The sequence below is a fragment of the Sinocyclocheilus rhinocerous genome, unplaced genomic scaffold (genome assembly GCF_001515625.1).
Source record: "Sinocyclocheilus rhinocerous isolate Xijiao unplaced genomic scaffold, SAMN03320098_v1.1 scaffold432, whole genome shotgun sequence".
In the NCBI taxonomy this organism is placed as follows: domain Eukaryota; kingdom Metazoa; phylum Chordata; class Actinopteri; order Cypriniformes; family Cyprinidae; genus Sinocyclocheilus; species Sinocyclocheilus rhinocerous.
The window spans coordinates 450,377-470,481 of NW_015627225.1; the positions used below are offsets into that span (position 1 = coordinate 450,377).

At 38.6% G+C, this 20,105-nt stretch overlaps 1 protein-coding gene across 1 annotated transcript in view; it reads left to right on the forward strand.

The window, feature by feature from the left end:
• Positions 1-20,105, forward strand: part of LOC107721130 (disks large-associated protein 2-like) — a 150,826-nt gene that overhangs the window by 122,876 nt on the left and 7,845 nt on the right. The window contains exons 5-10 of the mRNA XM_016529000.1: positions 3,062-3,130; positions 4,073-4,232; positions 5,026-5,245; positions 13,413-13,472; positions 15,715-15,867; positions 17,210-17,448. Coding sequence (XP_016384486.1) covers positions 3,062-3,130; positions 4,073-4,232; positions 5,026-5,245; positions 13,413-13,472; positions 15,715-15,867; positions 17,210-17,448 — 901 coding nt within the window. The remainder of the gene's footprint in view (positions 1-3,061; positions 3,131-4,072; positions 4,233-5,025; positions 5,246-13,412; positions 13,473-15,714; positions 15,868-17,209; positions 17,449-20,105) is intronic.

The following is a 20,105-nucleotide window of genomic DNA, read 5'->3' on the forward strand; positions in this document are numbered from 1 at the left end:
TCTTCAGTTCTTGCATAATACAGGACTGTATATAAGAATTTAGTTCAAACTTTGACCTGTGGAGGGCAGTAATACGCCCAGTTGCGTCTACATTGCTGGAAAGATATAAGAAGAAGAAGAAGAAGAAGAAGGACTGCTGGCTAACTTCTAAGCAACTAAAGGCCTTTCTCACATTGGCTTAGCTAATGTTAATGTTTATGAGTCCATCATCAGGAGTACACTGAACAACCACGGTGTCCATGGCAGAGTTGCAAGAAGAAAGCCACTGCTCTCCAAAAAGAACATTGCTGCTCATCTGCAGTTTGCTAAAGATCATGTGGACAAGCCAGAGGAATACTGGAGAAATGTTTTGTGGATGGATGAGACCAAAATAGAACATTTTGGTTTAAATGAGCAGCGTTATGTTTGGAGAAAGAAAACACTGCATTTCCAGCATAAGAACCTTATCCCATCTGTGAAACGTGGTGGTGGTAGTATCATTGTTTGGGCCTGTTTTGCTGCATCTGGTCCAGGACGGCTTGCCATCACTGATGGAACAATGAATTCTGAATTATACCAGCAAATTCTGAAGAAAAATGTCAGGGCATCTGTCCGAGGACTGAATCTCAAGAGAAAGTGGGTCATGCAGCAAGACAGTGACCCCAAGCACACAAGTCGTTCTACCAAAGAATGGTTAAAGAAGAACAAAGCTAATGTTTTGGATTGACTGAGTCTAATTCCGGACCTTAATCCAATTGAAATTTTGTGGAAGGACCTGAAGCAAGCAGTTCATAGGAGGAAACCCACCAACATCACAGAGTTGAAGTGGTTCTGTACTGAGGAATGGGCTAAAATTCCTACAAGCCATTGTGCAGGACTGATCAGCAGTTACAAGAAACGTTACTTGCAGTTATTGCTGCAAAAGGGGGTCACATACTGAAAGCAAAGATTCATATACTTTTGCCACACAAATATTTAACACCGGATCATTTTTCTCAATAAATAAATGACAAAGTATATATTTTTTGTCTCCTTTGTTTGATTGGATTCTCTTTGTCTACTTTCAGGATTTGTGTGAAAATCTAATTATGTTTTGAGTCATATTTATGAAGAAATATAGAAAATTCTAAAGGGTTCACAAACTTTCAAGCAGCACTGTGTATATATAAAAGAGAAATTCATGCTTTTATTCAGCAAAGAAACAGTAATCAGAAATGGCACTGACTTTTAAAATTCTTAACAAAAAAATCAAACAAAGGGAAATAAATCTATCACGGTTTCCACAAAAATATTAAGCAGCACAGCCATTTTCAACATGTTTTTGAAAAAACCTTTGCCATTTTAAAATTCTGCGTTATGCAGTCGTAAAAATGTAGCCTTACTTTTGGAACAGAGCGATGTTAAATTTTCTGCTAAGGAGAGAACAGCAGTACATTCTGATGGAACAGTGCGGACTTGGCAGGGCAGGGGGCGTTGTGACGCAGTGACAACATATCAAAGCATGGTAAGCTTTTAGAGTGCATGCAAGCTGATCACTCAAGACAGCCTCATTTATCTCTGCATGCCATGGCCCAGGCCCGCTGATGGAAATGGTCTGAGAATATACAGTAGGAAGACTGCAAGAGGGTGCTGACTACACACAGCCAAAAGCAGCTGCACAGAATGAAGAGATATGCTGACCTTCAGAGGGGCTCATCACCAATCAGGGTTATTAAAGATCATCAGTTCTGTATAGCACTGCAGAGTGCAGTAGTGTGGACCACCCACACATTTTAATGGCACCAGGACATGAGTGCAACCCACTCATAACTGCTTTAGAGTTCTTTGTGATCTCTCAGTATATTTGTAATGTGCTTAGATTTTTAACAACCTGCTGGGAATATTGAGAAATGTTCATTTAATTGCCCCCTTTGTGTTCTTTGTGTTGGCAAATTAATGCACCAAAAAGCCCCACGTTTTCCTTCTCTATTTTGAAAAGATTCAAAATAACTTAATACATGATACAGCTCTAATGAAGCTCCCTGCAGTGATGAGCTTACACATGCTGAACATCTGCCCTCTGCAGGTTCAGAATGTGTTGTAGTTACAGCATGAGGCAGAGCCTTAGAAATCTTCCCTGCAGCAGCAGAGAAGGACGCACACCGTGCAAACCGAGGGAGACACATTGACTGTATTGATTTTTAGAGCTCAGAGCTCAAGAATCACCAACAGCAGCATCAAATCTGTCCCTGCGTCCTGAAGAGTCTCGTCACGCTCTGCAACTTCATCAGCAAACACACCAATCATGTTTTCTTCCTAAAATCTCAGATTAGAATGAGTCTTGGTTTTTGTCTGTTGGCTCTTCTGCAACTATAGAAACGATAGCTGAATGGTAATTCTTTGAGCTGTGTTTGGGTGGTCTGTTTCTTACTTGCCCAGCAGAATCTCACAGCAGAAATGTCACCACAATCTACACTAAGTGTTCAGGAATGTGTTTGTGTGCACATTTCTGCAGATCTCAAGAGGCTGGTGTTGAGAGAGAGTGGGAGAAAGTGTGATTATATTCCTAGAGGGAATATGAGTCTGCAAAATGACTAAATGTAAATGCAATTAATGCACCTGTATTTAAAGATGTTGTTAAATGCATAATAATATTGAGAATATTTTTTGAATGTATAAAGATTTTCAAATTTGTAAAATTTATATTATGTGATATTATTATTAGATATAAATTATTCACCTTTTTGGATCAACCGTCAGTTGCATACATTGTGTAACATGCTTTATTATTCATTTATTTTATAGAGAATTTATTTATATAGAAGAAGAAGAGCGTAGAGACAGTCTTTTATTTAGTTTATTTTTAGTTTCATTTGATAAGTGAAACTGCTTGATAAGTGTGTATATTGCTCTTAAAGTTTTATAATTTTGTATTTGAACAACTGTAAAAATGTAATTTGTGGCTTTACACATGAATTCAAATGACATCTAGTAGAACTGGCTTAGAGCATCATTACAGATGTGATTTAACTCATGCGTTTACAAATGAAAGTCTTTCAATCATTCTTTTGATCCTAAAAAATGATCTCATATCTGTTCACAGCTCATACCGTTTGGACAAGTCAAGCCGGGACATGGTCAAATACCTCACCAATATCACTGCAGATTTAAGGTGAATATGAGCAGACATGCACATTTAGACTTTGTTTCATGAATAGAAAGTAAAATACATCTAATCTTCTCATAATCTCCTAGTCACTCCCCTTGTTACAATTTTCAGATTCGAATAGCTCTTCAAGGATAATTTTGAAGAATGACTTTTGTAAAATTGCATTATTCTTTTTCTTTCTCTGTTACTTTCCCTCCTTCCTCCCTCTTTCTTTTTTGTGGAGTCCTGTGTTGTATTTCTAGGATGTATTGAATGCACAAGCACAGTGGCTCGTTAAGTAGTCTCTAATTTGAATTGTGTTTCATTTTCCAGCATTGATTGGATGCTTCAGCACAGCCAATCGAAATGCCATTTTTAGGTTGCATTGATAAATCTGGAGAAAAAGAAAGAGAGTAGGGCTGTGAAGGAAATGAATACATTATTTAACAAATGTTACAGTGTCCAGTGTTCAGTTTTAGATAGATAGATAGATAGATAGATAGATAGATAGAAATTCTGACTTTTTTCTCAGAATTGCGTAATATAAACTTGCAATTGCGAGTTATAAAGTCGGAATTGCGTGATGAACTCAGAATTCTAAGAAATAAAATCACAATTCTGAGAAATAATAGAAATATTCTGAGATATATAGTTTATATCTCGCAATTCTGACTTTATAACACACAATTGCAACTGACAAAAAAAAATTGACAAAAAAAGTCAGAATTGCGATTTTGTATCACGCAATTCTGAGAAAAAAGTCAGAATTACGAGATGTAAACTCGCAATTGTGAAAAAAGTCAGAATTGTGATAAATAGTCGCAATTACCTTTTTAAAAAAAAATTTATTCAGCGTCAGAAACTGACTTCCATGTATAGATACATAGATAATATATATATCTTTCTTCTCTCTTACTACCTTTCCTTCCCTTCATTGTTGTCTTCACTGCATGTTTCACTGCATAGTCAAAGCTACCATCTTCATACCTCTAGGGAAATCCATCCCTGCATCTCACTGGAACCATCTCCCAACTACAACTCGCCGAAGTTCCGCTCCAGGAACCAGAGCTACATGAGAGCGGTCAGCACCCTGAGCCAGGCCAGCTGCGTCAGCCAGGTCAGCCAGGTGAGATTCACATCTGCCCGGCTTCACAAAGCTCAAGGTAATCCAGGGTTTTATTACACCCATCACAGTGCCGAAAACCACAACACATACTGAGGATTTAAGGCCCGTTTTGCCATTTATATACAATGTTGTTGTTGTGTTTGTCTGTTTTTAAATTGTCAGATTTATCAGCCTCTAACATCTAAATCTCTCTCTTAAAGTGAAGTAATAAGGGTTTTATTGATTTGGCTTGAAGTCTTACAACATGGTTTTCATTCTCCATACCCCCATTTTGCACACACACCCCTTCTCGCTTTCTAAGTGTCATCAGTGGCTTGCTGTGGTCATTAGAGGATAATTCCCTCTCAATGGAACGCGATGGCTATCTCGGATTTTAGAGATTGCTAAATGGGAATCTGATGGGTCATAAGAATCCTATCAGACAAGTTCAGCTTGACTAGACAGATATTGCTTTATCACAGAGATGCTCATCTCAGATTTTTCGAAGCGATTTAAAAAGGTATTGCTAAGGAATGGGAAGGATTCGATGAAAGCATTTCATTTCCTCAGACTCGTGCAGGAAGACTTGGTGTTTGATCCGCAGAGATTCTGCCGTGACCATATCGCGATTTTTATCTCACGTACAGTCCTGTGTAGATAAGATTAGACTGCACACTGGAACCGAGGGAGAAATATAGGCCTAACAGCAAATAAACCCAAGAAAATAGAAGAAAGCAGAGTGAGGAAAAAAGAAGGGAGGATGGTTAGAAGAAACATGCTGAGATATATTGTCTTGGTTTTTCTGGTTCTGCAGGTGAGCGAGACCGAGGTTAATGGCCAGTTTGAGTCGGTATGTGAATCCGTGTTCAGCGAGGTAGAGTCTCAGGCCATGGATGCTTTGGACCTGCCGGGCTGCTTTAGAACCCGCAGCCACAGTTACCTACGAGCCATCCAGGCCGGATTCTCACAGGACGATGACTGCGTCCCCTCCATGACATCATCCACTGTCACCTCCACTGTCAGGTCCACCACAGGTAAGTGGGCTTTCTTTGTGAATAACCATGCACACCTGTCTCTGGTCTCGGCTTGTGTTTGTCTCAAAGTACTGTAGAAGTTGTAGAAGGATTCCAGAGAACTTGCTTACTGTTTTCATTAAAACTGACTTAGGTTTGCCTCCAAGCCTAAATTAAGCACAGCTGTCCATGCCAAATAAATTAGTGAATAAATATTTCCTACCGGCCTTGAAACAGTTTTCTGGAAGTTTGAATTATTCAATATGTCTCTTGGCTGGGAGGTGGTAAAAAAAAAAAAATTCTTGGCTATTTACAGTTTAACTTGCAAATCCTATTGAAGTTAATAGCCAACTGGCAATTAATTACATTTTACTTCCTTGTAAAAAGCCAACTTTTACTCTCTTTTGGTGCAAATATTAATTTCAGACTACGAGATCCTCATAGGATATGCATAGTCTGATTCTAATCTTAAAGGCTTTAGTGCATAACTGAGTCAGTTTTGTGAACTTTAAAATGATGAATATGCAATTTAAATAACAAAATGTCAGAACGCTTAGTTTAGTGATTAAGATTTGCATGACTTCATTGTTGAGAGCGTAAATGCTGAATCCTCTGAAAGCGTTAAAGAGTCAAGGATTTGTAAATTAAATTCAGATCAGAGGCAAAGCTGTTCATCAAGATGATTATTTTTGAATGAATGCATTGTATTACATGTAGCATGGCATGCTTGCATGCATGTGAACTGCTTACAGACGAGTGATTGATTTGTGTACGGCTTGATAACCCAGGTAAGTGCTGGTGTGCCTCAGAGCATAAGAATATGAACCCTATTGAATTCAATCCCCAAATTTTGTGGCAAACAATAAAATGGTGAAAATGAGTGAAAAATCAATTTAAAAAAAAAAATATTGTGTCCAAATTAAGATATGACCTTTTTATTCTTCCACTGTGTGTTTTGTCTCTCAAGATTTTCAATTTGGATCTCTACCTTGTCCTATTTTCTGCCTCAGTTGACTCTTGGCTAACAGACAGGGAGGGGGTGAAAAGCAATGATGGAGACACGAGGTGGTGTGTATTGCGATCCCAAAATGTTTCTCAGTCGGATGATTGTCACTCTGTGGGCTTTCTGTTTCTCACTCTTGCACATCTCCTAGTCTCTATCTCTCTCTCTCTCTCTCTCTCTCACTTTCTCTTTCGGGCGTGAATCTGGTTTTAAACGTATCAGTTTTGAGTTCTCTCTCCCACAGGGTCCGCAACTGAAGCCATGCTTGAGCGTTTTGAGTTTTCAGACTGTTTAAGAGTCAGTGGTGAAACAGGCCACTTAAATAAATGTAATTAAGAGCATCAGAGTCCAGTCTCTGGACACGTGTAAATTAAGGCCAAAAATCTGAGTTAGACAGAAAAAGGTAGACAGTAAATATGCTCTGGCGTTTTTGCACTGCCTTCTCACTGAAATATGCTTGCAGAATGATGAGCAATATTGGCTTTCTCACAAAGGGAGTCTCTTTGAAAACACTTGATTTTGAGCTTGATATGACTAAATCCATTATAGTAAGTCCCATATATTGTGCAACAGTGACTGGGCAAGGAATATTTCAAAGAATCACTGATCATAATAACTGCATGTGTTAAACTATTGCTAAAGTAATGAGCTAATTTTTTGTTTGAATTTGGCTGTTTGTGTGTCGAGGTACTGGTTGAAGACAATGATTCCCCCAGTAAAGACCTGGTCAGTGATGGGTCAAAGTGGACCGCTCATGTTCAATAGGGTTCATACCTGCTTTGCTGAGACACACACACACACAAAAGAGACTAAAAGCTTTTGCTCACAATTGCCTCCTTTCAAGGCACAAAGCACAGACCTGCTCTGTCAGAGGGACCTGATAATGCTCTATGAGATGCCGTTGTTATTGTACCCTGCAGGTGTCCTCAGGCTTCAGTTCTCTGTTTTGTGCTTTGAGAGATGAATATATGCAAATAAAGGATGGAGTGAGAAGGCAGAGTAATAACAGAGAAAAAAAGCTGTGAGTCAAAATGGGATCTGTTTGCTAGTGTGATCACAATAACTCAAAATAACTAGCTCCCGTCACCTAAAGCACAGGGAGCCAAGATTGCGTTTGTTGCATACTGAGCAAAACTCAAAACAATTTGTACGATTTTACAAAGCTCTTTGATTTAAATTGTGTACATACTTCTCTGAACGTCTTCCCTATAAATAATTAATCCCTATGTTCCTTCAATGCATTGTTAATGTTTTCATCTGACCTGTGTGATAACATAATTTACACACAAAAAAGATTTAACTCTGATCTGGCCTAAAACTTATTTTGGCTCACACATGTGTGGTTGAACTCTAAATGGAGCCTGCAAACAGCACAAATCCCCAGCTGGCCTCACCACTGGGCACATTATATACACTCGCATTTTTATATTTTTCTTCCAGAGGGAAATGATGTTCTGGAAGGCACTGGTTTGCTTAATGAGGACAATTTACCCAGCGAGGGGCCAGACTTAACCTCCATGGCCCGTGGGAATGCGGGGCTACGTGGAAGAGGAGATGAATCCAGCACTCTTTATAGTGATAGCTCACCTACCACGACTCCCTCGTTACCCCCGCTGAAAACGAACGCGTCCATCCGGCCACGGCCTGTTCAGTCAAGTGTCCAGGAGACAGCGGATCTGGCCCTGGCCATCAGCCAGCAGTGGAGGGAGGATGTGTCAGCCATGCGTAAAGAGTTGGCCGAGCTCAGGAAGGATCTGTGCACAGAGCTCAGAGCTTTCAACAGGAACTTTTCCACCTTTACACAACATTACAGCACCTGGTCACCGAACTGGGTGAGGGAAACCCAGACAGCTGCTCCTCAGGTGTCTGTCAGCACGCAGGCAGGAAACAAGACCCTGGTGCGACAGAACACAGCAGACGCAGCGGTTAACTGCCCCTCCCCGGTTGATCCCAATGTTTTATCCATGTCTCCCTCAGAACCCGCAGATAAAAATGTCCTGCAGGTCTCAGCCTCCTCACCATTTTTTCAAACTGACCCCAACTCGGAATTAGCAGACATTGACGATCCTACTTTTGCAAATCTTACCCCTCCAGATCCTATTGATGTGGCGTCGCTTTGTTGGCCTGATCTAGATTCAGACTCCATGACTCCTCCAGATCCACCAGAACCAGTGCCAGAGGTGGAACCGTATTGCTTTACGAAGTCATCCACTCCTGAGCATGTGCAATCAGTTGTTTTAGACTTCACAAATGTAGAACTAGTGAACCTGGCCAGTTTGCAGTGGCCTAAACTGGATCCAGATGATACTGGCTCTCCACCCCTAGAATCTCTTGATCGTCCCTCTCAAGAATCTCCGGAACAACCTGGTACATATACACTGTACCATGGTAGCATGACTACACAGGAACAGTCGGTTCTAGAATCCATGCAGCCCTTGTTGCTGAGTCATACAGACGAAGAACCTATGGACTTCACATCACTAGAAATGGACTCCGTTGTCCTGAGTCCAGTGACCCCAGATTCTATGAATCTTCAAGACTTAAAATGGCCTAGTTTAGAATCTCTTGAGCTCAATGTTTCTGGCTTTCAAAGCCCATGTGCTGTAGATCTAGCCCTGCCGAACCTTCCCACCCCAGAAACTGTCTATGAGTGTTCTTACGAAGCCACAGTACAAGAACCACCCCTTCCAGAACTATTGGACACCATTTATCTCCAACCAGCCACTCCTGAGCCTGAATCCCGAACAGAATCTGACATATCAAACCCAGCAAGTCCTGAACCTAATTTTCCTACTTGTCAAAAGCCAGCTGCACACGAACTAGACACTCAGGCTCTTGTTTTGTGGTCAAAAAAGGAAACATTCATGGGCTGTGCAGAAGAAGGTAGTGCTATGGACGTCCCAGAGTCCTACTCTGAAGAAGATAATGGCCAGAATGTAGATTCTTCTGCACCCATTATAAATTTCCCAATCCAGCCAGACACTGTGGACTCAGCTCCCCTGGAGTCTGAGACTCTCTTCTCTGCCGTTATGTGCTCAGTTGAGTCAGATACCTTCGATCCTGAAGTTACTAGCATAGATGAACCAATGTCACAGGAGCTGAACCCACCTGGACTTGCTATCATAGACCCAGCGACTGTGCACCCCTTCAATTTATCCCTGTTGGAGCTCCAGTCAGCTTTAGATGTATCTAAGAGTGAAACAAGTGATAATGGGTCACCAAAGGGAACAGCAGCCATAAGCAGCCCTTCTCATTCACCATCCGGTAGGAATTTCCTGTGGATTCGGTGGCAGCGGAAAGCACGCGGACGGCAGCCGATGTCACGGAGTGCCAGTATGGAAATTTACCACAAGAAATACTCAAACAATTCAGAGATGTCCTATATGTCACTGTCACTCTGAGCTCTCCGAAAAGTGCATGAAGCTACACGGGGTGTGCAATAGATAATCATATGTAATATTTACAGGCAGAATACAAGACTGTTAGGTTATGTAGCAAGATGTTTACAGGTTTGTGTCTCTCCATGGTGTGTGTGTGTGATTATATAAGAGAGAATGAGAAGTAGAGAGTGGGAAAGGGGGTAAGAGATTGTTACATTTGAGGCATGGATGAGGTTATGAGAGAGGTTGTAGCTAAAAGCAGTCTGATGACAGCAATGGCACTGCATTAGTGTACTTCAGACATTCAGCACCTATTTACACTGCAAAACTGGTGAGTCACCTTGAACTTCACTCCTCTCTAGGGACACTCTCTGGCTTTAGAGAGACTCAAATGTATTTTAGAAATCCAATGAACGGCAATGAACTTTAGAAACTACAGAGTAAACTGTAAAATAAATCTCTGTACGAACTGGTCTTGGATCAACCAGAAATTTGTACCTTGGTCATGCTCTCTGAGGGTGGGTGGTAGGGAGAATCCTTTTTCAGATGGAACAAGTCAGACTATGAACTGGAAGTGGGCCAAAGACTACCTGAAACAACTGAATATCGCTTGGATACATTTTATGGATTTTGATAACCTTTTTTCTCTGAATGTAATGTAATGGTTGTTTCTCTGGTGTGAATTATGGAATCCTTTATTCCATTTTACTCAATGTCTTCAGAGCCAAAGTCTCACTGTAAAAAGTGGAGGAAAATTTAGTACTGTGAAATTTTCAAAGACACAATGGCTATGTTATGATACTCTGTGAAGTGACTGCTGTTTCTTTTTCTCCTTTTTTGCTAAAATCTTATTCAGATCTGTTGGGAAATAGGACGAAAATGTATGTAAAATATATTCTTCTGGGTATATTCATATATGGAAATATGTCAGATATTAATATTAAATGGATATTTCTTGAGATGACTTAAATTTAAGGAATTTAGTTATAGAGGTTTGAAGCACTGTTAGTCTGCTGGGGTTACATGGACATAAACTGAGCATGTGGGTCATTTTGAAGCTTGTTTAAACATGGGATATAGATCTTCTGGCCACAAAATTGCAATGGTTTAGGAATTAAAACTGGTTGTGGAAACTTGCACATTGGGATGACTGGCCACTATTTGTACAGTTAACTGTAACCTTTTAAACAAGATCGATCATGCACACTTAAAAATCCATACTAATCTTGCAAATCCACACTTACTATTATAAATGACATGCAAGATACTGTTAATATAATCTTAAATGCCCACATATAATATATTCCCCAGTGATTCCCTATATTATTGTAAATGTATAGACTATTGTATACTGTGATTTTTTTTTTCTCCCTGCAAAAATTAATGTAACACGCACAACTCTCATTAACCGCTATGAGAGCTCCCCATCTTTAAAATGAGATGCCAGTTCATTTGTGTCGGTTGGGTTACTGAAGTTATTTGATGTAAAATCAGCAGTCTGTATGTATTATTATCCACTTTATGTACATATATACTAGCGAATATCAGGGTACTAAAGAAAACACTCTGGCTATCTCTAACAGTTATGATTTGGTATGTATCGAGAAATGCAGTGCCATAGCCTTGTATCTGACAATCAGAGAAAATGTTGAAACCAGATACGTTAATGACATGTTAATTATTATCAACAGTTTACATCTAATTGGTATGACAGAGTCATACTAAAACTAAAGTAGTTCCTTAAGTAGTTAATGTAGTTGACATTGCAGGTTTACATTATTATTAGCAGTGAATGTATTTTTTTATCAAGTGGTTGTAGCTAATGCATCAAATTAAAATTAGATATGTGTTCTTGTTTATTTATTTAAAACCTGGACTTTCAGAGCTCTCTGCTTTTTTTGTTAGTCAGCCAGCCAACTGACAGACACTTAACAGTGAGTTTTGAGAACAGTGCAAACATTGGATAGTTTTAAAAGCTTTTAAAGACTTTAAATGTGTTTCCCTAGAAATGAAACCTGGCAACCTATCTTTAATCTGTAAATATCTAGTGTTAGAATGGAAATCTTGGCTAATTCCCAGTTTGCATGCCACTACTACTGTATGTGTAGTCATAAAATGGTCTTATTACAGCATTAAAGAGCCATTACAACCAACGACCATGATATTCTCGTGTAACTCCAAAGGTTGTGGAAATTATTGACCTAAAAAGCACAGACTGATGTATATTTTGAACATTCACTTGAAATAGTATGCATTGTTGACATACTGTTTTCACTTAATGTGATTTGAGGGTCTCTAATCACGTACTTTATTATATGACTGGCATGCGTATTGGGATTTAGCCATTGCTAACAGGTCTTCCTTCATTCATAACAGAGCTCTCAGGCCTTATTTTACAGCATTGTCCACACATTGCCCTCTGCTGTGCTGGAGAGCTATTTCTTGAGTAATAAAAGTGGGTTTTACGTGCATATCTAGAACAGACTCACAGGTGCTTAAAGTGCAGGACAAAACTGACTGTAGCAAAATAAATAAACACATTAAGATTGTCATTGGTCCCATCCCCACTATATTGAGTCATTGCCAATCATTTCAGTGAGCAGGAAATACCTGACAGAGCCTTATGGGTCATTTAAGTGTAGTAAAAGCAGTGTTTCTCTGGGCGGAGGGGTTTCCTGGTACTGTACATTTCCATTGGCTGCTTGTGCATTGTGTGCCTTGTCTGGCTCATGAATGTGGGCGTTTAACCACCCAGCCTCAATATTGTTGTGCCACTGTGATTTTCTTTTCTTTTTTCTTAATGGTCTCAAAATTTCAGAATGGAAGCACTTTGACTGTAAGATTTCAAATAGTAGCCACAGAGATCTGAAGCCTGAAAAATCATGTGAAAATAAGCCTCTTTATCTCTGTGTATCTTCACTTCTGTCAGCTGATTGTTGATTTTTCTGAGATCATCTTAAATGTCTGCAACCATGATGATCTGTAACTTAAGTGAATGTTATTAATTTAATTAAATAAAAGAAGTTGTTTTACATCAGAACTTCAACTATTGTAGACCGTTGCATGGTGGTCTCTGAACTAGGAGTGTTTGTAAACACTTTGTTCTAAGCTACAGTGCCTCTCTCTTCTCATTTCTCTTCACACACACAAGTACGCCTCCTTTTGTTTTCTCTGTACTGGAAAGCTGCATTATACTTCTTGATCTGCTATAATAATTTCCTATAATAATATTAATTTCCTGTTGTTGGCCCCTACAGGTAGATAAAATTTATAGCTGAGCAAATTGCCTCAAGCAGTAACACTTGAGATGTCTTTGCAAATAATCAAGTGTGACATTACACAGAAGCGCAATGTGATCAGAAGGTTCTGCGAAGCAGCACGGAACTGATGTGTAGTTTTCAAGAGATTGCAGCATGCAGTTTTGGCATTAGCTTTTTGAATTTCAAAGTCAGTGATTTAGTTCAGGTTGAAGTGACTTTTCTTTTTTTACTGTTTTAGTGTTTTTTTCTTCTTTTCTGTGGTATGTGGTCTCTTAAATACACAGTGGAGGAATAATTATGATTTTAGTTTGTTTAAAAGGATGATCACTTTTCATCAGGTGTTTCTATACTTATTTCTATTTTGTAACTGTAAACTTGTGACTACTTGAAATCAAACCCATGATGCAAAATTTTGCTTTAGTGTATGTGTACTGAGCTCAGAATGACGTGTGGTTGTATGTTTGTGTTTGTGTGTGTGTGTGTGTGTGTGTGTGTGAGTGAATGTGGTCTGGCTTCAAAAAGTTTATGCGTATGTTTGCTTATAGGAATTCAGTTCCATCTCCCTTCTTCAGGCAGTGTGGACCGTCCTTCCCAACAACCACCAGGTAAATTATAGCTTTAACTCATGCTCCAGTACCTGCATTAAAATAATCAAATGCCATATGTTCCTTCATAACTGGTCATTAATGCCTATGTTTCATGGTATTTGGTTTTATTTCTGAGCACTACCTCTTAGCAGAATGTCTCTTCTGGCTACAGTGTATTGAAATGTGCTGACAGAGCCTCTCTCACACTTCTTTGACCCTTTCACCTCTCTCCTCACTCACAGATCTTTACAGATGCAATGGAAACCTCAGCAATACAATGTTTTTTTCCCTTTTCTTCTCTTGCTCATCATTTTTTGTTAGTGTCTGCAACACAGCACTGGATTTAACATAATATTCTGGTTATAGTATTGTAAACTAACACTTATTATTAAACTTCTGCAATTAATTAATCTAAACCACTTACTGTAATGTTTATTTTTTTATTTTCAAACCACAAAACTTACAAAAATGTAAGACAAAGATTAGAATGAAGATCAAATAGAGTGCAATATTTTTCAAAGCACAAAACGTACAAAAATATAAGACAAAGATTAGAATGAAGATAAAATAGAGTGCAATATTTTTCAACGGCCTTAGTTGGTTCCAGAAATAGTTTTTCCCATTCAAATTTAAAGTCTTCTAAAGTCTTTAAGTTATGAGCCATGAACCAAACCAACCAACTACAAGGTTGCAAACTTTGATTTAAAGAAAAAAATGAAGTATTTGAAAATCAGACAAAAAGACAATGGTACAAGACTGTGTACTTAACTATGCACTTTATTGGCCTGATTGGAACATTGGATAAATGCTAAATGAGTGCAGCCAACATAAAACAAAGCATCATGATAAACTTTAACACTATTCTTTTGCAGCCTTAAGCACTAGTATGTCCTCTTGTTTAGTCATTGTGATGCACTCTCACAAACTCTTTCCCCCTTCCTCACTTCTTCTCTCTTCGTAAAGATGAAAGCACAGTGTCATCACTCTCAGCTCATTTGATAAAACAGGCAGCACAGAGAGAGTTATGAGTCCCTGTTGCATTATTTGTTTGGCTATAACATCTATTTTTGTACCAGTGCTGAATCACTCTGCTCAGTCCTTCTCCTCCTCTCTCGATTGTTCTTGGCTCTTCAATATGTCTCTCTCTCTCTCTCTCTCTCTGTTTGTTACGATCCTTCTTTCTCTTTTAATCTCTCCTTATCTCTCTTTCGTTCCATCAGTCTTTCTGATTCAGTTGTTCACATGACCTTTCTGTGAGGTTTTAAAGCTGGCTGATGTGGTTTAGCTGGGTTTAACTTAAGACATACAGTGGGGTCTTAAAGTCTGAGAACACTAGTTTTTATGCTTCTGTTATGCATTTATCATCATTATGACAATTGGAGTGAAAACTGATTAATTTCAAAATATCCTAGTACCTGGATTTCCCTCTTTTACTTTAATGGCAGCAGCACTCAAGACACATAAACTTTATAATTTTTTTTGTAAAACTTGATGTTCTCCAGTATGATTTGAGATGATGCAAAGATTCAGTTGAACCAAGAGCATCTAAAGAGTCACATGATCAATGTCACAAATTTACTTATTTCATTAGTGACCTAGAAATAGTGTAGAATCTGAAATCATTTTTTCTTTTTCACGCCATAGCATTTCTTTTTTCCAAACTTTCTTATTAGAAAGAAATTAGACTTTGATTTTTAGATTTTTTTTCAGGTTTTACTTTTTACTTTTAGACCTCAGTACTTCAACATGTTACTCAAAAATAACTATACTACATTGCAAACAAGGTTAGTCCTTTCATTTGGTTCACTGTATGTCATAATAGATCCCATACAGTGATCATCTTTTCTGTCACTTTTGATTATTGTGACCTTCAAACTTTTGAAAAATGTACACTAAATTAGAGGACACATCCAAATCAAAGATCCATTTATCTGCCCGGTTCAGCTGTGTGGATTAAAGCAGGAAGAGATCTGTGGATAACCTTTTGCTCATCAGAATGCATGGCAGGCTTCACAGTCTGTTTACAAGAACATCAGAGCACTATTTCACACTGCGTTTCTCCTTTATTAATGAAGAGAAAGTTTGTATATAAAACTTGCTGTCAGCAGGCTCATTTTTGACATGTTTGTTCATTTTGAACGAGTAATCAGCAGCAAAGTGTTTCCACTACATGTCCCTCTCCAGTCTTGGAATATTTGGCAACATCATGTTGATGTACAGGAGATATTTGACACTAAACCTCTCCCTCTCTATCTAACAGCAGTCACCTACACACCCAGTACACCCACCTATAAGAGGACCCCTCCACCCGTGCCCCCTCGTTCCACCTCCAAACCCCTCATCTCCATCACAGCGCAGAGCAGCACAGAGTCCACGCAGGACGCCTACCATGAGGGACAGCTGGCCAGAAGGGGTATGTAAACCAGTGTTATTTTGTCACACCCCTGTGGACTGTCAGGGATAGTCCAGCCTCGTCAGGCCCAATCACCTCACACACCCGTTCACAATCACCGGAGTACTAATCAGCCGCACCTGTCACCACCTCATCAACACTAGCTCAAATACTCAGTCACTGCAGTCACACTTGGTCTGGACTTGAGTTCATTACGCTACTCCTTACCTGACTCACTGAACCCGGACTCCATTCTGATACCTTCCTGTCTCTGTGCCACCCTCTTCAGCCCGATCCACAAAGGAACCCGTCATCACGTGAGCCCGATCCCTTCCATTCCATAGACTGTTGCTCTAACCTGTTTGCTCTCCATATCTCTCTCTCTCTCTCTCTCTCTCCCAGCACCTGTTCAATAAAGCTCTGTTTACTTTACCTCTCCGTCCCTGGTCTCCTTCTGTACTGTGACATATTTTAGTAATATTTATTATTTAAACCATTATAGTACTTATTCATATTTTGAATTCACTTTTTTCATGTTTTTAGTTATAGTATTTTTGTCATTTTTATTTTTTTATATTTCATAGCTTTAATTTATTTCAGTTTTAGTTTTACTCATTTTAGTACTTATTCATAACAGTTAGCTGCCAAAGCGACATGGTTTAAGTTTTCATCTAATATTTATATTTTATTTCAGCTTTTTCAATTACAAAAACAATTTTAACAGTTAATTATAATTAATTTAATAGTTAACAATAACAACACTGCTTTAAACTATAATATGTGTCTTCCATACTTCTGACTATGAAAACAATGATAGAACATCCCTGGTTCAATACAAGTTAAGTCGACAACATTTGTGGTGTCACATTGATCACCATTAACAACTATTTCACTTATCCCTGGTTTTCTTTTAACAAAAAGGTTATAGTGAGGCTTTTATAGTGGAAGCAAGTGGGGCAAATTTTGGAGGATTTAAAAGAAATATGATGCTTTATAATTTTATAAAAGCACTTACATTTAATTCTTAACTTGTGTGTTGTCTAAGTTGTAGTTTGTCATTTTAGGTTCTTATCCTTTTATGTTATAATAGCAACAAAGTTGTACATTCATAAATTTGAATGTAACTTTACACAGCAAAGGCTAGTGAGCAATTTTCTTATTAAAATCATGTTAACGTGCAATCGATTTTTAAAAGAAAAGGAGGGACAGGTCAAAATACATTTTTGTGGTAATCAAGTGCTGTCGATTTAAGCTTAACCTATAACAGATTTTTTTCATTCTGAACATTGCATTATTCACAACCTCAATGTATCCTTATTTGTCCTTAAAATGACACTGTCTTCTCTTTATGCTTGTCCCACAGGCATCTGGGGTTCTGATGGGTTGAGTCTGAGTTTGGGTCGAGCGCTTTATAACTCCACTGACAGTTTGGACAGCGCTAAGGCCGTCACTATCGCCATGGAAGCAGCTGCCATGGCAATGGCAGGAAAGAGACACCCCTCCACAGACAGCCATAGCTCAGTTATGACCTGTGATAAAGCTGTGCTGGTGTCTAAAGCAGAAGAGTACCTAAAAACACCAAGGTCCTCAATAGGAATACAGGTGAAGTGCAATAGTTTAATCTAAGATCCTGCATCACCACTTAAAAGAATAGTTCATCCAGAAGTGTCATTTCTGTCAGCATTTACTCACTCTCATGATGACATCCCATACCTGTATGATGTTCTTTCTTCAGTGGAACACACACACAAAAAAAAATATTTTAAAGAATGTTTTAACTGTATTTGTCCATAGAATGATTGTCAATGGGGTCCAAAGCAACACTGAAAATGTCTTTGAAGTGATTTTTTGTCCATACAATTGGATTTCAAAGTATCATACAGAAATTCATACAGATTTGGAACTTTCATTTTTCATTGAAATCTTTATTTCTGGGTGAACTCTCCCTTTAGGATATACTGTATATATAAGGAGTCAATTATTCTGATTACACCACAGTTACCACACCTCAAGACATTGTTCAGATGTTGTACTGTATTTCAAGACATTCGTCAAGTTTTTGTCCTTAAAACGCTCTTGCGTGTACGACTGATTTCTTATGCATCTCATCCCACGTCCTCTGTTGCTAATTCCAAACCATCATTTTAGAGCTAGTAGCGAAGGCTTGGGCCATTGATAGCAGACTAATGCAGATTAATGCAGTTGATAGAAACAGAGAGAGAGATTAAGCGTATATGAATTACCTGAGTTTGTGCGTCTCTCTACAGATTTCTGCAGCAAGCGTCCCTAATAGTGACATTTTAAGTTCATCTGCTTTGTTATTACCTCACTAGTGAGAAATGTTGTGTAGCTTTTAAGTTGCTAAACTATTTTACTGATAAATTTGTTAGAGCAGCGGTACTATTAGTGTTGCTTTCGTCAACGAAAATTATGACTAAATATCGTCGTCAATGAACCTTTATCACGTGACGAAAACGAGTGCACATTTATGTTTCTGTAAATATATGTATATATATATATATTAATAAATGTTTTTCCCAAAAAAAAAAGTATTTCCTTTAAAAATACCTTTTCCATGTTTAATATGCAGACAACTATAAGTAAACCATTCGTAGGTTCATTTCTTTGAGAAGTCGAGAACTCTTATTACATTTCTTTCAGCCTGTCAACAGCAACACTGGCTCAACCAATGGCATGGTTTTGGGGGCGGGGCTACCCATTTAGCTGACCAGTGGGAAATGGACAAAGTGTTTGGGGAAACCTGTTAGCAAACAGTCATTGTTTTTTTCCTACTGTTTTCTTGCAGCTCTGTTTGGAAACTTCCACGTTGACTAGCTTGAATAGAAATCTGCCTTTTCTTTCCACTTCCCTGCGGTTTGAGCTCTTGTCTGTCTGTTGAGAAAAAAATATTCATGAACAAAGTGCTGACTAGTGATAAATCCGACCCACAGGCACTCAAGCAAACTGAATCTTACCTAACCAAAGCAATGTAGGTTATTTTGGAGTCCAAACACAGAAGTATATACAAACCCATACACCTCCAGTCCTTGATGTCATGCTAAAAATAGCTTCCAGTGAGTCATCATACTGCAATCCATTAATTAACATTCATCTCAGGCTTCATTGAATTGGCTCTCCCTCTCTCTCCTTCCCTTAATCTCCCTCTTTCCCCATCTCCTCTCTTTCGTCCTCCCTCTTGCTGTCTCTTGCCAGCAGTTATCTGTCTTTGCCTTGTGAATATCTGTGTTGAGATCATGTCCTAATAATGTTAAATGGGTTTGCCTCTCTCAGCCCTTTAGCGCATCTGTTCTGCATTCATTGTCGACACTGCCCCCTAGAGGTTATGCACAGGGAACACAATTAACTGCCAATGGGGGTGCATTGAGCCCATAAATATGTATTACCCGCCACGAAACAGAATTTTGCAGCATTATTTTTATTAAAAAATATGTTTGCCCTCAAGACTGCAATTATTTAGCTGTTTTTCTTGCATATTAGTGACAAACGGCACAGGTCTCTGTCACTGGCTAGCCAAGATGAGCCAGTCTCTATCTTTCGATGAAATGGAATCTGCTACAAAAACAATAAAAAAAAAAAACACACACATTGTTTTTTTTTTTTGGCAACGGAATATTTTGGGAGGAATATTCCACAAATGTGTTACCACATAGAGTTCTGGACAAACACTAGAAAAATGTATGGTGGTTTTAGCCTGTTTCTTCCCATTAAAAAAAGTTGTAGTAGCTACCATGGCGTTAAACTTGGTAAAGTGACTTGACAGCAGCATTTAGTCAACAAATGGTGCAAGTTTGGAGCATGATTACCTATTTGTATGAATGACACATGAGACTTGTTCAGAAATAACACATTAATCTTAACTTTTTTTCAACTTGTGCAGAGGGGAAAGTCTTGGTGCAGCCTGTTAGGTAGATGCAGAGGGGTTGTAGTTCATGAGCCATGTTCGGACAGCTTGGCTGGAAATCATTCTGTATATTCAAAATTCACTTTGCTTTGACTTACCGTTAACGTTTAGTAAAAGAATAGTATGTCTATAAATGAAAATTCAGTCATTATTTACTCAGCCTCTTGTCTATCCAAACCCATGTACTGTTCACTTTTTTTCAGTTCACATTTATTTGTATAGTGCTTTTCATGATACACATCGAAAGTAAATCTCTTTTTTTTTCTTTTTTCTTTTTCTTAAAGGGGTCATATGATGCTATTTCAATTTTTCCTTTCTCTTTGGAGTGTTACAAGCT